This window comes from Alexandromys fortis, unplaced genomic scaffold (genome assembly GCF_014885135.2).
Source record: "Alexandromys fortis isolate MF-2015 unplaced genomic scaffold, M_Fortis_MF-2015_v1.1 scaffold_33, whole genome shotgun sequence".
NCBI classification, from domain to species: domain Eukaryota; kingdom Metazoa; phylum Chordata; class Mammalia; order Rodentia; family Cricetidae; genus Alexandromys; species Alexandromys fortis.
Window position 1 is genome coordinate 14610672 of NW_026067917.1, and position 24886 is coordinate 14635557.

General features: G+C 41.6%; 1 protein-coding gene across 7 annotated transcripts in view; it reads right to left on the reverse strand.

The window, feature by feature from the left end:
- Ehmt1 (euchromatic histone lysine methyltransferase 1) overlaps positions 1-24886 on the reverse strand; it is a 105275-nt gene that overhangs the window by 34373 nt on the left and 46016 nt on the right. For 4 of the 7 annotated variants that reach the window (XM_050139892.1, XM_050139895.1, XM_050139894.1 and 1 more), the window contains exons 10-15: positions 18310-18455; positions 13042-13185; positions 11356-11582; positions 9938-10105; positions 8732-8814; positions 7469-7575 (exon numbers count right to left, since the gene is read on the reverse strand). In XM_050139892.1, coding sequence (XP_049995849.1) covers positions 7469-7575; positions 8732-8814; positions 9938-10105; positions 11356-11582; positions 13042-13185; positions 18310-18455 — 875 coding nt within the window. The remainder of the gene's footprint in view (positions 1-7468; positions 7576-8731; positions 8815-9937; positions 10106-11355; positions 11583-13041; positions 13186-18309; positions 18456-24886) is intronic. The other 3 variants (XM_050139896.1, XM_050139898.1, XM_050139897.1) reach the window with 2 other exon arrangements.

Consider the following 24886-nt stretch of genomic DNA (forward strand, 5'->3'; position numbering starts at 1 on the left):
ATAAGTAAAGCTAGAGTCCTTGATGACAGCAGTAAAAAAGTTGAAGTCCAAAAGATGCACTCCAAAAAGGGGGGGGAGGGGGCTGTCTTACAAGAGCAGAGCCAGAGCAGCAGTGAGACAAAAACACGTAGAGAAAATACAGTTGGTTTCAAACACTAACCTTAAAGGTCAAGGTCTAGATGCTTAAAATAAACAGAAAAACAAACCAACAAACAAAAACACCAGAAGACAAAGGAAAGCCATAACTCTGCAGCAACCAACTTTAATAAGTACATAACTTTTGTTTTTAAGGCCTTGGAGCCTGTCCTAGAACTCCCTCTATAGACCAGGCTAGCCTCGAACTCACAGAGATCCACCTGCCTCTTCCTCTTCAGTGCTGGGATTAAAGGTGTGCTCCACCACTGCCTGGCCGTGAATAACTTTTAAAAACACAGAGAATGAAGGTCATGCAGTGGCAGAGCGCTGAGGAAAGGAAGCTGCACTATGCAGGCAGGATAAAGCTTCTATTTGTACAGAGCACATGCAGCTCTGCCCCCCCCCCCCTCTCTCTGTCTCTCTCTCATGCAGGCACCCATCACAGTGAAAAATAACAGACAGGTTCAAGAATACCTGTCTATCACTATTCTTACTTACAAAAGCCCATTCTTACTCAAGTCAAGCAAAGAGCTAGGCCTCAAGCTGGACAGTACGACAGACAGAACCAAACCTGTAGGCAGCCCTGCAACACAACCTCTGGGGTGGGGACCAAGGCTTTCTGGAGAACTCAAGTGCTGGTGACACCAGATCATGCCAGCATTAGATGAACATATATGCAGATGCCCTCAACAGACAGACAAGCGGCCCATCCCTTCCCCCCAAAAAAACCCCACTGATCATAGCCCAGAGGGAGAAAAAAAATTCTCTGAGATCATCAAGGCAGTGTGATGGGTGGGAAGAGGAAAAGCAAAGCCAAACAGAAAAGACAGAACTAAAATAAATACATTCTTCTCTGATAAGCTACCATACCTCATCATGAGGGATGCCGCTACAATCCTGGGTGCGATGTGATGAAGACACTGACATGACCTGCTTCTATAGGTTCCCAAGACTTCTCTAAGTGCAAAGGTGCAACCCTAAGAGGGACAGTGACAGAGGAGGAATGGCGCACAGGGGGAGAAGGGTGCTGACTGTCTTTCATCTTCATCAAGCCAAGTCATATCTCTCTGCCAACCCACCAGTTACCCTTCAGAACCCTAGCACAATAATGCTACTTAAAAGAACAAAGTTGTAGCCCGGTGGTGGTGGCACACGCCTTTAATCCCAGCACTCAGGAGGCAGAGGCAGGCGGATCTCTGTGAGTCCGAGACCAACCTGGTCTACAAGAGCTAGTGCCAGGACAGGCTCCAAAGCTACAGAGAAACCCTGTCTCGAAAAACTAAAAAAAAAAAAAAAAAAACAACAAAGTGCTGGAAAACAGATATCCACAGGCTAAGCCTACTAGACAGGGCAGCCAGGAATAATGGTGCTTCTGTGATCAATGCTCTCTCAGTCTAGGAGCCAGACCATGGGTATTCACAGCACTATCCAAAGGTTGGGGAAACTCCAGATCAGAGGAGTACTTTCTGCAAAGCTAGAATGCCCTCCACTTATGTGGCCCAGACTACAGCCCCAAATACCTGAGGAATAAGCAGCATGCTGTCACTTTAAATCCAAACAGCACACATAATGCTGCAGGAGACAGAGACAATCAGCAAAACACAAAACCACATACACACAGGTAAAGAAAGGCCTTATAGTAGCAAGCAGGTGAACATCAAAATTACTCTGAATATGTTTCTGTTCTAATTGATGCTGGTTTCCTGGGCTAGGCTCTCAAGCACATAAAAAGGAGAAGGTAAGCGCAGCATAAGCATTCACAATTCATTCTTGGCTATACATGCAATGGGATCAGGTATCTCAAGTTCCTGCCACTACAAGATTCTACTCCTTGGTTAACTGCAACTTCAAACTACATTTTCTTTCTTTAAGTTGCTTCTTAATTTTTAATTACACCTCCTCCTCTTCATTTCCCGGACTCCTCCCATGTCTCCTCCCTCTAATGTTACCCTTCTATACCTCTGCCTCACTTGTGTTAAGTAGCTCCTTGTTTAAGTACTCTAAGTCCAGAGAATGATGCAGTCCTCCTTTAGGCTTGGTCTTTCCATGTCAATTAACTTTCAAGATAATCACAGGCATGCTCAGAGACTAACCTGATCTAAAAAACCCCTTATGGGTATACATGTAGGCTTGTCACCTAGGTGATTCCAGATCTCCTTAAGATGACAATGAAACTAGCAATGAACATACCACAGTACTGAGCCATATCCCCAGAGAGACCATGGCCAGGAATCAATCCACAAGGTCCTCACCCGATGGATAGGAATCCAAACAGGAGAAACCGAGACAGAAGGGGATCTGCTTCTGGAGATCATATGGGGAAGGAGAAAAGGTCATGACCCTGAAGAATTGACAATGATCCTAACAATAATAAGGTGAGAATTCAGATCACGGAGGCAAAAAGACAAGTCTTCAAAAATCCAGGAATAAGCAAAACATATAAAATGCCAAAAGTCAATAAATACATCAAGCTCAGTTGGTAGTAGAAAACAGATCCACTACCAGAGTCTTGATGCTCCAGGATCCATCACAGGAGTGACCACAAGGCAAAATGTCAGTATAGCACCTACTGGTATTAGTTGGGAAAGTTCTACAATCTATGCATAGGGAACTGCTCAATCACAGCAAAAATGAGAAAAAGCGTATATAAACACGCATGTACATTTATAAAAACAGGAACAAAAATGCCTATGGACTTGGATACCATCAAGAGAAACAACAATTACATGTATAGTTTAGGATAAGAGAAAAGGGAAAATAGAGAAAGCTTGCTCAAAGAACTACCAAAAAGTTTACAAACTTGGAGAAAATGAACCAGAACCAGGAAGTTACAAAGGACCCCAAAATATATTTCAACCGAAATAGATAGCCTTTAAGGCTTATATTAATCAAAAGCAAAAGACAAAGTGAGAATCTTAAAAACAGCCAGAGAAAATCCTTAAGTTACACACAAAGAAATTCCAGTTATACCACAGCAGACTTGGAAACAGAAACCCTGGGGAGAGTCAAGTGGTATCTGCAGAGTGTAGAGAAAACAAAGACCGAACATCTGCTGCTGAAAATACAGACCCCGAAAGCTATCGTCAAGAAATGAAGTAGGAACAGACCTTCAAGAGAGTCAACATGAGGACTGTCACCAGCATAGTCATGTAAAAAAAGTCCAAGATGTCTAATATTAGAAATTTTAAAAAAATATATAACAATCATGAAAGCATGCAAATGGACTCACCCAGATGTAATAGGATCAAATCCTTCCCATGCAAATGGACTCACCCAGATGTAACAGGATCAAATCCTTTCCATGCAGATTCCCCAAACCCACACAAGAGATGGAAAGGGAATGCAAAATAACAGAGGAACAATGGACAAACTAGTTGACAGGATTGTGTCCTTAACAATGATGGCTTAAATGGAAAGAGAGTAAGTTCTCCAAATAAAAAAATACAGACTAAATAGATTTTTAAAAAAAAAATCAGATGATTTGCTGACAGTAAGAAACTTACTTCAGTAACACACACATAGTTGAAGTGAATGGACAGAAAAGGATGTACTGAGAAAAGAGCAAGCTGACATACTTAGATAAGACAGGTTTTAAGTAAAAGAAAAACCAACCAGGGGCTGGAAAGATGGTTCAATGGTTAGGAACACTAGTTGCTCTTCTGAAGGACCTGGGTTTGATTCACAGAAAGTACACAGTGGCTCACAACTTTAACTCCAGTTCTAGAGGATCCAAGGCCCTCTTCGGGCTTCCAGTCACCAGGCATGCATGTGGTACACAGACATAAATCTAAGCAAAATACTCATTCACAACTAAAAAGAAAAATTTAAAGGTCACTCTATGACATAGTAGTCAATTAAATAAAAGAAAATAACAATTATAAATACATATTACTCAATATAAAATATACAAGAGGCTGGAAAGATAGCTCAGAGGTTAAGAACACTGACTGCCCTTTCAGAGGACCCAGGTTCAATTCCTTGCACCCACATGGCAGCTCACAACTGTCTGTAAACTCTAGTTTTAGAAAAACGAACACACTCTTCCAGCCTTCTTAGGCAGTGCATGCTTGTTGTACACAGACTTACATTTGGGCAAACACTGATATACATAAAATGAATTCTCACAAAATTAAAAAAAAAAAAAACCGAAGACTCTCCCCTTTGCCGGTCAGTGATGGCGCACGCCTTTAATCCCAGCACTGGGAGGCAGGCAGATCTCTGTGAGTTCTAGGCCAGCCAGGTCTACAAGAGCTAGTTCCAGGACAAGAACCAAAAGCTACGGAGAAACCCTGTCTCAAAAATCAAAACAAACAAACAAACAAACAAAAAACATAAAAGAGAACCCAATTACATAATATGAACATCATATTTAAAGGGACAGAGAACACTCCAATACAATGTAATTGTGGGATTCATATCATTTTCATCTGATGAGCTCACTTAGACCAAAGACAAGAAAGAAACAGTGGAACTGAACTGTATTACAGATCAAAGGAACAAATTTGACAAGTTTGACATTTGCACAACAATTCATGTTAGAATTGTAGAACGAAAATTCTTCGCATCAGGATACAGAACATTGTGTAGGTCAGACCGTAAGTAAGTGTAAATAAATATTTTAAGATTTGTTTTATTTCTAATTGTTGGTACTGTATATCTGTACACAAGAGCTAGAGTTACAGGAGGCTGTGCACCACCCACCCACTCCCAACCCCTTGCAACATGGTTTCTGGGACTCCTGAAAGAGTAATGAGTATGTGGTATTAACTGCTGAGCCATCTTCCCAGCCCTCAAACAATTTTAGCCTCCCCCTCACCAAAAGAAAATCAAACACAAAAACCTGAAACCATAGCATGCATATATATCTCGTCTATGATCACAATTAAATAAAAATGGAAATCAACAAAAAAAGCACTTCAGGAATAGTATATATACAAAGAAATTCAACAGTATTCTCATAAGTAATGAGTCAATGAAGAAATAAGAAAGAAGTCTAAAATATTTTCTAGAACTGGGAGCTAAGGAGATGGCTTGGGAGGCAAACCTCTTGCCGTGCACACATGACAACAAGCACTTATATCCCCAGCACCCTTGTGAATGTAGAGATGGGAGGGCAGACTGACCTAACTTTAATCCTAGCACATGGGACACAGAACTGAGGGATCCCAGATGCAAGCTGGCTAGCTAGGCTAATCTTCAAGCTCTTGTCTTAAATAAAAGACCCTATCTCTATATATAAAGTGGAGATTGGATAAGGAAGACATGTGATGCCAACCTCTGCCATACACACCCACCCACCCACACACCCACTTCCTAGAACAAATGAAAATACAACATGGGATAAAGCAAAAGCAATACTAAGAAAGATATTTATGGCAATAAACCATAGCAAAAAATAGAAATCTCAAATAAATAAACTAATGACGGAATGCTAAGGAACTAGAACAAAATCCAAAATTAATAAACAAAGATCAGAAGAAAAACAAATGAAATAAATATGATAAATGAAAAAAACAAAGATTAAAAGACAAAGTTGATTTTTAGAAAAGGTAAAACAAACCTGTAGTTAACCTAATCAAGAAAAAAAAAATGAACAAAACTCAAACAAAAGCAGAATAGATGTTTATCAGCTGACATCACAGAAGCACAAAGGATCATTATGGACTATGAAAAACAATCAGATGACAGCAAGAAATGGGCGACTTTCTCGACACTTGAAACCAATCAAAACTGAATGATGAATAAATAAAATGCTTGAAACGTCCAATAAATAATAACAAGGGACTACAGTAAAGTCAAAGAAAATGTCTTCCAACAAAGAAAAGTCCAGAGTGGGCAGCTTCACAATGAAATTTCACCAAATTTCCAAAGATTAATGCCAGTATTTCTGAAACTATGGGGGGGGGGCTGATACCCTCCCTAATACAATATAATATTGTTCTACAGTACTAACGCTAACACCAGCAGCAGCCACAGCCAAAGGCTACAGAAAACAGCTATCCTGGTGGATAGATATGAAAATTGTGAGCAAAATACAAGCAAGTTAAATAACACAGCAGAAATAAATCACTAGGATCAAGTGATTTCATCCTAAGGATGCAAGGTTGATTCTATACAGGCAACCTCTATCAAACTTCAGTATAAACAATATAGGAAACAGAGTTAATAGGTGGCCTATAACAGAGGGAAGTATCTGTAAAATATTCATTTAACAAGGGATTGATTTCCAGAATTCACACAACTCAATAGCAAATAACTCATTTTTCAAAGAGAGTAACATATCAAATATTTCTCAAAAAAAGGTGTAACAAGAACCACAAGTATATGAAAAACTACAACATCACTAAGCATGAAGGAAATACAAATTAAAAAAGATAAGTAACAAGTAGCCATGCAGATGTAGAAAAAGAAAAATGCTTAGATCTTTAATAGTCAGCCAAATAGGCACTACAAAAGACAGTATGGAAGTTTTTCAACTTCTGGAGCTAAAGCAACCAAGTGACCCAGAAAGTGTACTCCCAGATGTATATTCCATATATTCCAAAGAAAGGAGCTTGGGTCTGAGAGACCTCTGGACACCTAAGTCTATGGCAGCCCTGTCCACAGGAACTATGACTGACACTGAACCAAATCTAGTGTCCACTAACAATGGCAGAAGACAAAATGTGGTGTGTGGACACCACGTAACAACTGCCATAAATAAGACTGCGGTCCTGCGTTTACAGAAGCAAACAGAACACTGCACATTCTCACTCGAATGTGGAAGACAGTGGTTACCAGCTGCTGAAGAAAGGTGTGAAGAGAAACAGAGGATGGTTAATGGTTACAAGAGTGTTCTGGATAGAAAAAATAACTTTCAATGTTATTTAGATTTTTTACATTTATTTTCAATTGGGGAGACATATGTATACATCACAACATATGTGAAAGTCAGAGAATAATTTGTGTTCTCTTCTTATACTATGCGAGTTCCAGAAGTCAAACTCAGGTTGTCAGGTTTGGTAGCAAGCACCTTTAACTATTCAGTCATCTCATAAAATTAAAGAAAATTCTAGACATGGTTTAAACAATGCGGGATATGTAATCGGTCACAGGGATTAGAAGAGGGAAAGATCTGGGTCTCACTAAGCCCCCATCATCTATAGCAGACCTTAGTAAATATTAAAGCCAAGGCTAAACTAAAACTAGACACAGCTACACAGCAGTGCGGTACTCCACAGAGGCAATGTAGAGTACCTAGAGTAGTCTCGAGGTACCACTGCCATTTTAGCCTAGCGGCACTTAGATAAACATGGAGAGGATGAAGAAACTATTTAAAGCTATCCTTCCAAACCTGAACCAGCATGTGGCAGATGTCCACGTGGCCAGCCTCTGCAGCAGCATGCAATGGGGAACGCTTATTCTGATGCTCCATTTTGAAATTGGGATCAATTCCATCAACTGTAAACAAACACAATTTTACTAATTTTATCAGATGCAACCACAATACATTTTCATATACTTATGATGGTCATAGGGCTGACATGGATAACATCAATGTAAAGAATGAGCTCTAAAGCCATGATGGAGTCACTATACCCTGTCGGCAGGCAGAAGTTAGGCCCCAGTTGTACTAGTAAGAGTATTTTCCCGTGCTCATTCTAACCCTAGAGTTCTGATGCTTTCAGATACTCCTATCTTAGCCTCTTACAAGCTTATAAAAAAAACGTGCTAAAGAGAACAGCTCCTAAACAGACATATCCCAGGAGCAGATAGAAGCGTGACCCTAAGACTCAAATATTCATTTCATTTTTACTTTTTGGAGACACAGGGTCTCACTATGCAGCCCAGGCTGACCTTGAACTTGAAATCCTTCTGCCTTAGGCTCCCAAATTTTGAGCATTTTTCTAGACATTGAATCAAGAGAACATGCAAAAATTAATGAAGCAAATTAATACTATATGAAATCCATGAGGAATAAAACTTTTTTTAATTAAATGAATTCTCCCATCTTTTCCTTTCTTCTTGACAAATTTTGGCTTCTTTCATGATTTGCTGTCATTCAAAGTGCAAGTTTATCCATGCTTTTCAAGCAAAGATGAACTTCAGAGAGGTCAAAGCCCAGAACCATGAGCTGAGGACTCAAGCTGAGACTGGGTCAGCTCTAACAAGCACATTCTCAGGCACTAAAGAGTTAACCCAAGCTCAACAGCTGCAAAACATACAATGTCCTTACTTCCATTGGATCACTTTGTGCAGCTGTAATGTTCCTGTCAGCACAGAAGCATTGGCTTCCTCACTGTAACATGTCACAACAGGACCCAGTCATGCTGCAGCTGCTTTTCCTGCAATGTACATTTCTGCTTAATCTAATAATCACTCAACTGGTTACTTTTAAAACTAGTTTTGTTTTGTTTTACTTTTTAAAAACTAGAAATGCATAGAGAAAATTTCCAGGCCATCTTAACAGGTTAAATACCAGGGAGCACTTTCTTTCACGCATCAGAGGAATCAAACATTTGTAAGCATTAGACATGGAGATGGGGCTCATGAGAAAAGGGGTAACCAACAAGGCATCCCTGTGTTCCTTTTGGGGTCTCAGGTAATAGCAACTCACCGAGCATGAGAAGCACCTTCTGCAGCTCACCCTGCCTGGCAGAGAAGTACAGCTGCTTGGGGTGGAAGCGAAGCTTCTTGGGTCTGTAAGAAGCAGAGGACAGAATCAGCACCAGTCTCTTACTGTCAAAACAGAGCAAGAGGTACAATGTTGAGAGCTTTTGTGAGCATGTTTAAAGCCTTGAGGCACTGCCCACCAAAAGAACAAACAAAACAACAACAAAAACCCCAACAACTGTCTTCTTATGTCATGAAAGTGCTGCACACTAACACCGCTGCTAACATGACATGTGCCCCACTCAGACACAGGCACGCTGCTATACTGTAGAAGGTCAGGGAGCTGCCAGAAGTCGTCATGCACTGGTTATCATTTATACTCAAGATGGCATATGAGGTCCAGGGTGACCTGTGCAACTCAAGTGATGGCAACTGTCACAGGGTGATACTAGCTATCCTCTGGCAGCAAGAAAGGGCCTTAAGCCAACATGTTTGCTATGAAGCTTACTCAACTTCTAGACAAGGATTAGGAGTAGAGGGGTTAGGAAAAGTCTGGGGCCTGGTCAATGACAGGGATTAAGGGTATCAGATGAACTAGGATAGAGAGAGTGAGAGACTATTCAGAATGATGAAGACCAACAGAGAGACTTATCTGTTAGGTAGGAATGAGTGAACCATTTTCCTTCCAGGGCAGAGTAAGACACCTTGATAAGCCTCTGTAAGGAGTGGAAGGCTGTCCCCAGAGAAAGAGGACACAAGCATACCTGTAAGTCAATAAAGGTTGCAGTGTGGGGTCTAGCAAACAGCCTGAGGGGACTACCTGATCTAGCCTCACTAAGCAGAGATTAGGTAGCAAGGTAGATAGTAGGAGCTCATGGAATGATAGTGTCTGCTCTAGGAGCCTGCAGGCGGCTCACCCAAAGGAGCCCATAAGACTGTCCTTGCTCAGGATAACAAGAATCTCATCTCTTGCTCTTGGCATGAATGGATAATATTTTGCAACAATATATCCCAGACAGTGGGAAGACATATGAGACTGGTACCTCATGAAGTCATCCTTTGATAAACAGTGTTATTCAAAAAGCTGGAAAGTATTAGGAACCCCTGGGGAAGAACGTGACCCTGAGCTGTCTCTGGAAAAAAACAAAAAACAACAACAACAACAACAACAAAAAAAAAAACCAAAAAACAAAAACAGGCTGGCTCTTACTTTTCAGAGTCCAGAGCGATTAGAGCACTTTCCAAGGTCTCCTTTCCTGGACCCTGGGAAAGGCCAGAAGTTGGCCTCACGAACCCAGCTGGCCCTGCAGGATCGAAGCACTCTGGTGCCTGGGGGACTGTGCTCTGCGATTTGTCGTCCTCTGGGGCTCCAGCAATGCTTCATGAGAAGGAAATTATTGAAATGTTGTTTCATTATTTGGAAAACCTCTCTTTCTCACGGAAACCAATGAAAACATAAAACAAGACCTGTCCCAACATGCCCACACAGGCTGCCTCTGAGGAGTCAATGCCAGTCCGTTGACTATCTGCAAGTCTTAAGTGAGCTGTCCGAAATGCAGAACCCCATCCCCTCAATGAATGAGACACTCAGAAGTTGGTACAACACTCCAAGGATCTCCACACACTCACCCAAACCTGATTTTAATAAACAAGCTTCAGGCTGTATCCAGTCAATCTACTACCTCCCCCAGTTTAGGGATGGGTGCCTACTGGAACTATGACTTGAGAATGCTCAATTTATACCAATTAATATGGAAGCACTAAGCCCTTCCCATCGTATACACACATAACCTGAGGTTTTTAAATGACCTCAAATGAAGCTTTAGGTTTCGTTTTTGTTTTTTTTTCTCCTACTGCTATCATGGATTTTTTTTTAAGATTTTATTTATTATTTTATTATGTATACAGTGTCTGTCTGCACTTATCCATGCAGGCCAGAAGAGGGCACCAGATCTCATTATAGATGGTTGTGAGCCACCATGTGGTTGCTGGGAATTGAACTCAGGACCTCTGGAAGAGCAGCCAGTGATCTTAACCTCTGAGCCATCTCTCCAGCCCTGCTATCATGTTTACAAACCCATCTTCTCCCATTTTTTGCTGAGCAACTTGACGCTCTGTCAGTATCTGGAAAGGATCTCTCCACCATTCCTTTCCTATCAGGCAATGGCTGGCTGGAAAAACTGCAGTCATCTGTCTTATCGCTCCACAGCTCTCAAGACCTTTGGCTAATTTCTACTGGGTTCTTTAGAAAAGCAATTATATATGTCTATGGGAATACATTGCTTTATCTTTTATTCAGCAAAGGCCTTAACCATGTGCCAAGCAATGTGTCAAGTCTAACAGAAGCTAACAGAATACTTTGGGGTGTGGAGACTACATTAAATAATGAAAAAACTACAAAAGGCTGCACCAGCCAAGCCAGTGTAAAGACTGATTCAACACTGATGATTTTATAAAGCCAAAATGAAACTGACTCATGTACAAATGATAGTAAATGAACACTAGCACTTCTTAGAGATGAGAAACCAGTGAGACTTCTGGATATGGCAACAGAAACTGGTAACTACAGAGGACTTGTCTTCAGGAATGCTATCTGAAAAACTTGACCACAGCTACTGTGCTTAGTACCTGCCCGTGGTCGTGTCAGCCCTGCCCTCAGAAGCCAAGCTCTTCTCCTGTCCAGAGGCCAGGGTCACTGTGGAAGTCGTGTCGGCTTTTGCTATGGTCACCTCTTTGGCCTTGGAAGTCTCTTCCCCACAATGGGGACAGTAGCTGGCATTGTTGACTCGAGAGGCACAGTCCTTATGGAAACGATGAGAGATACTGCTCTCAGGCTGACATTCCATGAAGTTACCCTGGAGAAAGAAAGGAGAAAATCATTTTTAAAAAACTAAAAGTAACATTCAGATAACTAGATGAAGTTCTACTGAACCACTCAGATTACACAAGCAAGTAAAAGCCCAGGTATGGCCTGGTTACCAACAGCAGAGAAACAAAAATCTCACAAAATGAACAGAGGCTGTTGTGTGTTACTTTCATTGGTTAATAAAGAAACTGCCTTGGCTTTTTGATAAGGCAGAAATTAGGTGGAGTAGGCCAAACAGAATGCTGGGAGAAAGAAAGCAGAGTCATGCAGATGCCATGATTCTTCGACCAGAGACGGGTGTAGGCTAGAATCTTTCCTGATAAGCCACCACCTCATGATACTACACAGATTATTAGAAATGGGTTAATCAAGATGTGAGAATTAGCCAATAAGAGGATAGAACTAATGGGCCAGGAGGTGTTTAAATGAATACAGTTTCTGTGTTATTACTTCCGGGGCTAAGCTAGCCGAGCGGGAGCTGGGCAGGACAAAAAGCAGGTCTGCTCGCCTCATCACAACAAGAGGCCACCAAAGATCACCTCATTGCCACACTACTCACCTCCAACCCCAGAAACCCAGCTAGCTGAGGTCTCATAACAATCAGCACACTCTAAACAAGCAAGAGAGCTATATAAGGCATGGCCTAGAAAGCCAGCATGGGATGATGTGCAGAGAGAATCTGAGTACCAAAAGTAATCGTTTCAATAAATACCAATTACAGCACCAATTAGAATAGCTGTTCTTGCATAGACAATGGAATTCAGAAATATTCTATTTCTCAGCAGAAGCATAAAAAGGAAAGTCTAAGAAGGAAACAAGGTGTAGAATTCAAAGGTAAGCCCTCATAGCAGAAGCTCCTGGCCTAGGCCACAGGGGATCAGCAGAACATATGAAGGAGCAGGTAAGTGAAGACACTCACAGAGGCACCATAAGAAGGAGCCTGTCTTATGGGTCTGGTGGATACAGATTTATCTCATTAATGGAGTCATCAAAGACAAGATCCTAGTGGCAACTGATAGAACACAAAGAATGCAGCAAAGGGAGGAGGCATGCCCTTCTCTGTACTCAAGACAGAAATTCACAGAACAAGGGGGGGGGCGGGGGCGGCAAGGTCCTTTGTCTACATAAGAAAGCTCAAGGGGGCTACAGAGATGGCTCAGAGGTTAAGAGCATTGCCTGCTCTTCCAAAAGTCCTGAGTTCAATTCCCAGCAACCACATGGTGGCTCACAACCATCTGTAGTGGGGTCTGGTGCCCTCTTCTGGCCTTCAGGCATACACACAGAATAGTGTACACATAATAAATAAATAAGTATTTTTTTTAAAAAAAAAAAGAAAGCTCAATAACTGTGATGAAAGGCTTATGGAATTAAGCCCTATATGGGATATGACTCTGGAATGAGCCTCTGCAGAGGACTCTTGAAGCCCGGCAGGCGGGCTGGGCTCTTACCGCAGTGCAGAAGTAGCCGCAGCCAGGACAGCACTGATGCTTCACCATGCGACCCCGATGGTCTTCACACAGCACCAAGAGTGGTGCTTTGTTGGATGGACGCATCAGCTCATACTTGACCACGCTGTTTGTACACCGGCCCAACTGCAAGCAGACAAGACCAGGGGTCAGTGACAGAGCTGTGAGAGAACAGCTTTCCCATCCACTGGACAATGGAAAGCACTAGACACATGGGAAGTTCTCAGGAGACATGAGGTGACTAAAGGAGTCATGAACCTTCAGAGGCAAGCCTAGATTCATCAGTAGTCTGAAGTACCTGTCATACAGCTGCTAACCCCAGCCAGCAGACAACCTCATTAAGAGGGTCAGGTGATCAGAAAATCAAAGGCTCAACTTAGGCATAAATCAAGGAAGACATCAGGATGAGAAGAGAGCTAGATAATCAACATACTATAGGTAAGAAGGTCAAGGCCATCACAAGTGACCAGTGGGTAAAAGTACAATGAGCCCCAAGTGGTCTAGCTGGAATGCCCTACACATGGAATCAAAGCTGAGATGCAAGAAACAAAGCAATGTCTCCTGGATATGCCTGAAGAACACCAATACAGAACATACTAAGAAATCCAAGATTGAAGGACAATTATCAGACTATAAACAGAAGCTTCCCTGTAAGATGCTACTGTGTGCCAACAAAAGAGATAATTCACAAACGAACTGCTACAGATGTCCCCCCAACAAACAATAACTGTCCAGATATGCTGGTAATCAAAGAAGCAGAACATGGCCTCCACCACTTCTGTGCTCTGTTGGTGCAATATAATTATGCAGCTGGGTTGTAAATACAGGCCAGTAGCCATAGTATCTACAAGTAGCTAGGTCTGAGTTCTGCACAGTTTCAAAACAAGCAATCTAAAACACAAATCAAAAACCTCTTAATGCATCTTTTCTTAAGACTCCATCTGAAATGTGAGTAAGTGTGCCAAGGACTACCCCCAAAGGACACAGCAAGTGAAGCAATTGGCAGTAGAAACAAGAAACGGGACCTGACAGACCAGCAAGTGCTTTGCTGATGCCTACGAACTGGTAGAATCATATAAGAGATAGATTCTCTTTAAAGGCAGATTGAACGTTTCCCCATACCTAAGGTGTGGTGATTTCATTTGTATTTTAATAAGTGAAGCTTGCCTGAAACATCCCCACTGGTCAGTCTAGGCAGTAAGGACACACACCTTTGATCTCAGCAGCCAAACTAGTTTGCCATAGAAACTGGGTGGTCGTGGTGCAATGCCTCTAATCCCAGCACTAGAGAGAAATATAAGATGAGAGAAGACAGCTCTAAGACACACTCATTCTGAGATTCCAGGAGGCAAGATCGCCATTTTGGACTGAGGTTTAGGTAAGAGCCAATAGCTGGCTGTTTCGCTTTCTGACCTTCAGGTTGAACCCCAATTTCTGTCTCTGGATTTTTATTAATCATGCTACACTAAGGTATAAAACTCAGCATAGGGAAAGCTAGGGCACGTATATCTTGAACCAACTACCCTGACACCACCCCCAACACCAAGTGATTCTCTACGAATCTTGGTTAAGACAGGTGGACACAAGTCCTTTATCAATGCTGATTGGAGAGAAGGCATGACTAATTTAAAGAAAATGTGAGATAGTACAGACACAGACACAAGACTGTAAGATCTACAAAAAGATGCTAAAAACAATTCATAATTAATTTTGAAATAAAAGGTTACATGCATTTAGTATTTGAACTGCTTTATAAAGAGTATGAATTATTTATATGATCATAAAATGATGAAGGAGATTTTGTTCAGCTGCGGCAATGGGAATGGGAATGGAAACAGTGGGGGCTAGTTAGGAAGATGCTGCTCAAATAGCACAAAACAAGGCAGATGATCTTTCAGAAAGAGAACTTCAAAGGAATAGAAATCCAACTTTTTCTTAGAGTTGAGAAAAAGAGAAATAGTTAATGAGCACAACTACATCCGTGATGAGAAAGAGAACAGGAAGAGCCAAAGCAAAAGAAAGGAGTGAACAGGCACTGACAATGGCAAAACAAAAATGACCCAAGCCATCCGCCTGGAAGCAAGGAGAAGTACAGAAGCAGAAGGAAGCTGTAGTCCACTCCACAAGGGAAACCAGTTTGTGACAAGACAAGGCAGAGACCCACTCTCATCCTCTTGCATGCCTGTTGCTATTATTTAAAAAAGAAAAAGAAAAAAAAAGTTCTATTAGCTTCAGAGTGCCTGCTATTTTCTGAAACATTCTATTAAGGAAAGCTCTAAGAAAAGAGACTGATATAAATTCTTTTAAAAAAAACATGGAGACTGGAATAGCCAGCTGTGATTGCCCTCACCTTGAATTCCAGCATTTGGGAGGCAGAGGCAGGCAGATCTCCGAGTTCAAAGCCAGCCTGGTCTACAAAATAAGTTCCAAAGCAGCCAGAGCTGTTACACAGAGAACGCCTGTCTCAAAAAAAAAAAAAAAAACAAAAAAAAAAAACCAATACTGACTGAAGTACAATAAAACCCCCAATAAGCCCATATTTACTTTATAAAATCCCTAACATTCTCACCTGAGCAATCCACATTAACCTTTCCAGAAGAGTATTTATAGGTGAAATCACAAGGTTTTACTCATTAAAAACTCAAGGTATATCGCTCATGAATATTCACACAATCTCAAGAAAATCCACATACTCAACAAGAATGGTAATAATTCCCCAAAACCCACACTTTAAGGGGAGTGAGAGAATGAAGGAGAAAGGAGGTATCATGGTGTGCCTGTAGAGGACCAGAGAACAACTTTGCTGGGCTAGTTTTCTCCTTCCAGCATTTTTTTTTAAACAATTTACTTTTATTTTATGTGCATTGGTGTTTTCCTGCATGTATATCTGTGTACAGATCCCCTGGAACTGGAGTTACAGTTATGAGTTGCCATGTGGGTGCTGGGAATTAAACCTGGGTCCTTTAGAAGAGCAATCAGTACTTTTAACTACTGAGCCATCTCTCCTGTCCCCTCCTTCCAACTTCTTAATGGATTCTAGGATTTACACTCAAGTCATTAGGCTTGGGCAACAAGTGCCTTTACCTACTGAGCCATCACACTGGCCCTCAATTTTTCTTAATATAGCAGTAAACCAATCAAATCAACATAAAAAGCATATTTTACTGCCAAAAAATTTCAAAACAGAGTTTTAATGAGTGGCACTGTTCCTTATTGCTAGATAACTCTTTAATATCTCACTTAATACAAAGTCGTAGAGGCTCATAACTATTTCCGTGATCAAGATCTGGTAATTTTGGATTATTATTTTCTAATATTACATCAAACTACAGGTGTGTACCACCATAACCAGTTCAACACGCAGCATTTTCCATTTAGTTGCACTTTTTTTTTTAAGCTCAAGAACAATTTTATTAGCTTAAAAGAAAAAAAAAACTTCCAGGTAAACAAGTTATAAATCTCAGAAACTGTCCACCTGGAAGAAAAAGGAGAAACAAAGCTATGGCATTTAAGTTGGCATGGAGGTGAAACACATGGGAGACAAGCAGCTATGAGGGAAGAGGCTTTAGAGAAAGAGTAAGGAAGACCAACATATCGGAAAAAGCCTATTTCACTTCCAGTCAGAATCTGAAAGAGACAGAAAATAGAAAGAAATTAAGTTATGCCTTTCTGATTCAGGCCTCAAAGGCAGGCCCAGTAAACCACTGGTATAATACAGCATCCTTGACCTGTTGGGAGCTTAAAAGACCTTACACCCTCAGATGTCCAAGAAAAGCAGGAATAGTAAGCATCCAGAATTTTCTTTCACAGGGAAGGACATATAACTTATTTTTTTCAGAAGGTTAAGAATTAGAGGTGACTGATGGCCTCGTTATCCACATCTGTTGGGCCAAGCCAAATTAAGCTCCTACAACCAGGACAGGAGGTTGGCTAGTAATCTAAATGACCCTTATATTATATTGAAAAGCAAGGGGCCTCCTCCAAGCTATCACAACCAGGACTTAAGATATCTAATAGGCTAAATGACTCCTACATTATCTGTATAGACAAGGGCTTTGCCAAGCTCCCACAACCAGGACCAGAGGTGGATCACAGCCCAGATGGCCTATCTGTATGACTGAGATCAGGCCAGATCCTTCTTCAGGCCCTTAAGCTAATACAGACAGCCTATCTCTAAAACCGATCATCTTGGAAGAAATGGCATGTAGGCTGAGTTGAGTTCCAGGGTAATTATGCTTCCGTGTGCACTGGGGCCCATATTAATTACATCAGGAAACTTTTCCCAAAATATACTGTGCTTAAATATGCTGGCAATAAACCACCAAGCATCAGACTCTAAAAGCTTGATCCAGTATGATGAAGTTACACTGAACCAAGTTTTCATTCTCACCTCTTTCTCTGCCTGTCCTGACCCCACTATCAAACTTTCAGCACTGCTACACTGGTATCCAGCTGTGTGCTTGCACTCTGCATGGCTCTGTCACCTATACATAACTCTCTAACACTGAAATAAAAACTAGACCTCAGATCAGTCAGTGGTTTTGGTTTTCCAAATGCTTACTGTGTGAAAGCTTAAGAAAGAGAATTCACATAACTTCAGCATCTTTTGACATGAACAAGTGTAAGGTTATCTGACTTTAATAATAATATAAAAAATTAACTCCACCAAATATTAAAATATTTCATAACAATACTGTAAAAGAAAAACTTCAGAAGCTGAGAGAGAACCAATTTGGTATCTTAATTCTGCTAGACACAGAGTAAAACTCTCATTATCTGTGCTGCTTTGCCCACTAAGAGGCATACAACTATGTAACGAAGTGGATGAGATTATTTCAGCCAATAAATGCACAATCCAAATTTAAAAGGGGTGGGGTATGTAAGAATGAATATGTCCACAGAAATTGGAAGAGGGAAGAGGATCCCTTGAGGCTGGAGTTACAGGAGGTTGTGAGTCACTCGATGTGGATGCTGGGAACTGGACTTTGGTCCTCTGCAGGAGCAGCATGGTCTATTTACTACTAGGCCTCTCCAGCCACAACATTCTTGTTTTGTTGTTGTTGTTTTTTTTAAAAAAAAAAAAAGCCTTTAAGCTCTGGTTATCTTAATATTATCTGCTCCATCACTTTGACAAGCTTGTGTGGGTTCACTGGTAACCTGACGGTGCTGTCTAGGGTTTAACAGGAAACGCTGTGATTCTGAAGCATGACAGTTCTTGTTGCCATCTTAAGGAAAATGGAATGTGCTTACTTCATGATCCACGCTCTCAGTGGCCATGCACTGGTTGTTGGCCAGGGTGCTGATCTCGCGGCTCTTGGGGGTTTCCATGCGGCAGCTGCAGAGAGGCACTTCCTGGAGGCCATCCGTCTCCAGCACATCCGGACCATTGGCCAGCCCTAAGTCACATAGACACATCAGCTCAAGCAACCCTGACCTACAAAGGGTCGTCCAGAGAACAATCAATTACAGTCCTTACAAAGATCATTTATGAACTGAAATCACACATCAGTACTGCTCAGAGGAAAGTGTTCACATACTATTTTGTAATATCCTACATGTAAAGTAAGGAGGCAGATTGTATCTTACCCACAAACTACCAAATCCCCCAAGACTACATATTAATTTATATTTATAGGGTCTATGTCATAGGCCAGGCTGCATGTTCATCAGGAATTACTAAATCTGGTTTCTAAGCAAGAAAAGCATTCACTACATATTGAGATATTGTTTTCCTTATTTGGTTCTAATTTATATCCATAAAAAGAAATTCCATTTAAAATGTTTTACTGATGGTTTGTTACCTAGAATGTTATTCACCAACAAAGGAATCCATGTATTAGGCAGAAGAAGGAAAACAAAGAAAATGGGGTCCATCAGATGGCTTTGGAGAGTTAAAAGTGCATGTTGCCAGGTCTAAACACCCAAATTCAATACCCAGGACCCACACGGCAGAAGAACCGAAAGTTAACAGTTGTCCTTTAACGCCACACATGCCTACACACGACATGACAGACAGACATACACATATAAACAGAGAACCAAACACCACAGTGAAAACAAAAGCCATGAGGCCCAGGCAAAGCCTCTGCACTGCAAAGCTGAGCCCATTCAGTCTCAGAGAACATGCAAAAAGGATTCTGGGATCTGACTAGTAACTTCAAAGACTGCTTCTTCCAAAGACACTGGAGCAGACCATGTCCTCTTTCTTGTGAAACAACAGAGATAAAGGTGAACTGAGTTTGAACAGTATTGCAACTCTGAAAAAAGTTAAGTAATAGTCACACCTAAAAACAGACTAGGACTGACAAGGTAGTGCAGGCTTTTAATCCCAGAACTTGGGGGACAAAGACGGAAAGAGCTCTGAGTTCTAGACCAGCCTGAACTACATATCAAGTTCCAAGCCAGCCATGCTATACAGTAAGATCCTGTGTCAAATATTAATTAATTAAAGTAAAGACTCTCATTGAGACCAAACCCAAAGAACCCTGAGAACCCTAAGCCAGTAAAGACCTTACTCATCTCATGAAAACTAATTTTGAGCTATTTCTTCCGAATGTCCGGATTACAGAAAAATGAAACGGTTAAGTTCAGCAACTCAAAACCAGCCAAGTTATTTATCGAGGAACTTACCAACAGAAAAGAACAAAGAATTATAACCAAGTAATTATTTTTCTGGCCAACTTCCAGTTCGCTCAACACAAGCCTTCCCTGAAATCCCTCAACAAGCCCTGAGCTGCTTCTGGTTTGGAGCTGCCTGATCTATAAATTCTTCAAACTCTCCATATACACACAGTGCTTCACTTGGTCTCTAGCAACACTATGCTGAACCCAGGGGTCCAACTTCACCCCTGGCCTCTGGAAAACAAGATGTGGGTCCTAACTAATCTACTCCCCACAGAGAACTAATAAATGAGGGAAATGTAGGTGAGTTGGCAGAGAACTAATAAATGAGGGAAATGTAGGTGAGTTGGCAGAGAACTAATAAATGAGGGAAATGTAGGTGAGTTGGCAGTGTTTACTTAGCGTGCACCAAGACCTGGGCTTGATCCTTAGCATTGAATATTCTAGGTGTGATGGTCTATGATCATAGCACTCAGGTGTAAATGAAGACATTGGTTTCCTGGCCACATGGAACTGAATAATCACACGGAAACTATATTAATTACAACACTGTTTGGCCAATGGTTCAAGCATACTCCTAGCTAGCTCTAAAAACCTTCTTTTCTTTTTTTTTTTTTTTTGGTTTTTCAAGACAGGGTTTCTCTGTAGCTTTGGAGCATGTCCTAGAACTAGCTCTTGTAGACCAAGCTGGCCTTGAACTCACAGAGGTCCACCTGCTTCTGCCTCCCAAGTGCTGCGAATTAAAGGTGTGCACCACTGCCTGGCTAGCTCTTAAATCTTAAATCAACCCATTTCTATTAATCTATGCATCACCATGAGGCTATGGCCTACCACTAAGGTTCCAGCGTCTTTTTCCTTGGGCTGCTAAATAAGAGTGTGCCTGACTCCACCTTCTTTCCTTCTCTATCTGCTTGGGATTTCCCGCCTTGCTATATTCTGCCCTAGTAGCTCCTTTATTAACCAATGGTAATAAAACATATTCATAGCATGCAGAGTGATAGAGGTAGAAAGATCAGAAGTTCAAGGCCAACCTGACAACATAATGAAGTTAAGGCCAAGCTAGGCTGAGACCTTGTCTCAAAGACAATTTAAGAAACAAAATAAACAAGGGATAGTTTAGCCACAAACCTCTGTGGAAAAAAGAGCTAGTGACATATAAGTTTAGCTGTCACCTAAATTTCCCTGTAGTAACTACACCTCATAAGATCAGAAAGTCTACAGCAAGACTCAAGCCAGAATCACTGAAAGTATAAAATGGGCCTTTGAGTGTTGGACTTCTAGTCCAACATTGTTGGTGCATTGGCCGGGAACTGAGTTGCTTCTGGACCCATTCCAGGCCCAGTTGGAGGTAAGATCGAGCGCTCTTATTGTCTTTGTCTGTCTGTCTGTCTGTCTGCTTTGTTTCTGTGATTATTGTAGTCTGTGTTTGTTGGTATTCTGAGTCTGTAGTGCTATGCAGCGCAGCTTCTGAAATTGTACCTACGTAGGGCCAGTATCTGTACTGGAGGATGCTCCAGTAATCCGTAAATCTGGAGGACACTCCAGTATCCGAAGGGACTAAGAGTGACCAGGTCACTCCTCTAGTTCCCAGGAGGCACGGCTTTTTGCCACACACCTCCTCTGAATCTGTAGTGCTGCGCAGCTTCTGATTTTGAGTTTGGTTTTGGCTTTTCGTGTATTTGGTTTTATGTCATGTCTTTGTTTTCGTGTATCTGTTTGTACTCAAGTCTAAATCTGGTACCATGGGGCAATAAGTAACCGCCTCTCTGACCCTAACTCTAACTTTAGAGAAAAGCTGCAGACCAATCTGTGGAAATCCGAAAGAAAGGCTGGCAAGCGGTCTGCTTCCTGGAATGGCTCACTTTTGAAGTGGGCTGGTCACAGGGTGGGACGTTCAATCTAGATACTATTTTGCAGGTTAAAGAAAAAAGTCGTCCAGCCTGACCCTTATGGCCACCCGGATCAGGTTCCTTATATTGTCACCTGGGAGAGCTTGTCCAGAGAACCCCCCTACTTTGGGTCAAACCATTTTGTTACAGAGCACAGTGCAGGCACCAAGGCCAGCTTCCCTCTGACTTTGATAACTGCAGTCTGCCCCTCCCCGTCTCTTTTCCCATGCAGGAGGCACACATGCCAGTGGAGTCCAAGCTGGTGCTAATTCCTCCCCATAGGGCCCAGTAAGCCTGGGAACCAGCAGTAGGCTGTTTCTCTGGCGTCAGATACCCTATTAGAAAGCACATGTCCCGTAAAGAGCCTGGACCTCTTCATTTTGGCAGCCAGGACTGGGTATGACAGCGGATAGAGACATTGCAAATAAGTATCCCTGTGGCTTTTGGTAAAAGGCGAATGTGGATTCAGGAGCAACAGGTAGTAGGGCAAGCCAACATCAGAAGGGTCTCGTAGCCCTGTGGCATCCTCTCTCTTCTAGGGATGCCCTGTTCTAGTCATCACATGCTGTATCCAGGGTAAAGCTTCTGGTTTAAAAATTGGGGAAATGTTAAGCTGAGTCACTTTGAAAGAATGTGCTTATAAAAAAAAACCTACAGATTGTTGGTTTCTATATTTCTTACTGTGCAGTGTGTGCACAAAAAATTAATTTCCCAGCTCTGTTTAGAAGGATACAGGACTACACTGTCTTCAAGAACTATCATTATAGGAGCCCTGGCCCCGGACCAGGGCCATGTAAACAGCCCAGTTGAGCTTCTAAGTCGCCCATGTGCCCATGTTTGGATCTAAACTTGACACTTGACTGCTCGCAATGCTTGTGATGAGGTGGGGGCCCCGAGTTGCCCCACATGGCAAAGATCTGCTGAAGCTTCTCACCGCACTACAATGGCAAAGCGGGTGTTACTGAGTGATGAAATTAAGTTAAAATGGCCCTTTTGACTCTTTATAATGTTTATGGCTATTTTAAAAAACATGACAAAGATTCTCATTTATTATTGACCAAAAGAGGTACATTTATTTTGGGTTGTTTTCAGATTCTGTCTATGATAAAATAATTCTGCTATGTAAAGTAGGTCCAAAAGGGATATTGCTAAGTTTTAAGGTAATACGTTGCCTAATTCTAAATTCACCACACTAATGTTTAAAGTAGCTGTATCAGTTTGCATTTTCACCAAAAATGAAGAATTTTTATTCCACATTCTCTTAAGCATAAATTGTCAAACAATATTTTTGATCTTGGTCAGTTTTACAGGAATAAGATAAAATCTCAGACTTGTTTGATTTGCATTTCCTCAACAATTAAGGATGTTATATTTAAGCAAATTTTAAATATCTTTCAGTCACTTTAAGTTCATCTGTTGAGAATTTACAGTTTAGGTCTGTAACATAATTTTATTGGATTATTTATTCTTATGAGGACTAAGTTCCTAAGTTCCTTATATGTTTTTATGATACCTTCCCATTCTACAGGCTGATACTATGTTCTGTTGATTATATCCTTTGCTATACAAAAAGCTTCTCAGTTCTGGAGATCTTATTGTTTTTCTCAATGTCTATACCACTGAGGCTGTGTTTGAAAATGTATTTAAAACTTTTTCTTTTATGAGGTTCAATATTGTTGGTTTTATGTTAAGGTCTTTGATTTGTTTGGATTTCAGTTTTGTGCATAAGAGATAAATATGGATCTATCTTCATTCTTCTACATGATAATGTCTAATTAATTCTTAAAGGGAGAAACTGACAGTCAAAATGCCGGGCTCATGGCAAATCTTAGGGGCAAGGTACTCCACTAATTCGGCCAAGGTAAAAGAGGTTCTCCAGGGACCAGTTAAAATCTGTGTTCCTTAAATGTTTAATGGAGGTTTACAGGCATTTTACCCAACCTCTGAAGGTCAACAGGCAGCGATAGCCATGGCCTTCATAGGACAGTCAACATCAGATATAAGAAAAAAGTTACAGCAAGTAGATAGGTTGCAAGATTATACCTTGTAAAATTTGGAGAGACAGAGAAAGTGTTAAACAAGAGACAGGGAAAGTGAAGCAACAGAGAGAGAGGAGGGAAGCAAAAGAAAGAGAAAGGCGGGAAGCAGAGGAAAGAGAAAACCAGAGGGATCATAAACAAGAAAGAAATTTGACTAGGAAAAAAAGACAGGACTCAGACAGATAAGGAGCCTGGGCAACAGAAGGTCAAAGACAAATGAAGAGGGACTTTCGCTTTCCCTGCTGTTCTCAGCTCTGCAGGAGATGCAGGCTGCTTGTCTGCCCACGCCCTCCTCACCAGGATGACCACCTCCCCCTGCCATCACCTCCTTGGTGCCATGCTTGCTCTAAAGTCTGCATGAGCCCTGACTGCTCACCCTACAGTCTTGCTCCCCTCGCCCATGTCAGACTGCAATATAGCAGTCACAATGCTACCACAGGTGCCCTCCTGTGCCAGACTACAGCTCCTGTGCCCTGCTCACATCGATGGACTACTAGCAGCATCTGCAGAAAGGACAGGCGGCTGGCACAATGGCAGGGTGAGCTGTGCCAGGCAGAGCCGGAAATGATGGCGAAGCTTGCCTGGGGCACAAGGCTGGGGGTCCAAGCCAAGCAGGTACACATGACTGAAGGTAAGCGGAAGGCAGGGGCAACATTGGTGGACAGGAAGCAAACAATCTGGGCCAGTAGCCTCCCTTCAGGGACGTCGGCCTGACCAGAAAGCTGAACTTGTGGCTTTGATACAAGCTCTATAGATGGCAGAGGGAACGTCTACACTGACAGCAGGTATGCTTTTGCCTTCACCCATATACACGGAGCAATATACAGACAAAAAGGACTGTTGACATCTGCGGAAATTTTGAGCCTCCAGGAGGCCACACATTTGCCAAAGAAGATAGCCATCATACATTGACCAGGACTGAGACAAACAATGTAATGGCTAAGAAGATCATAAAAGAAATCATCCTTCATATGACAAAAGCATTTGTTCAACTATGTTCATAGCAGTATTATTTGTAATAGCCAGAACCTGGAAACAACCTAGATGCCCTTCAATGGAAGAATGGATGAAGAAAGTGTGGAATATATACACATGAGAGTACTATGCTGCGGTAAAAAACAATGACTTCTCGAATTTTGCATGCAAATGGATGGAAATAGAAAACACTATCCTGAGCGAGGTAACCCAGACCCAAAAAGATGAACATGGGATGTATTCACTCATAATTGGTTTCTAGCCATAAATAAAGGTCACGGAGTGTATACCTGGTGAACCTAA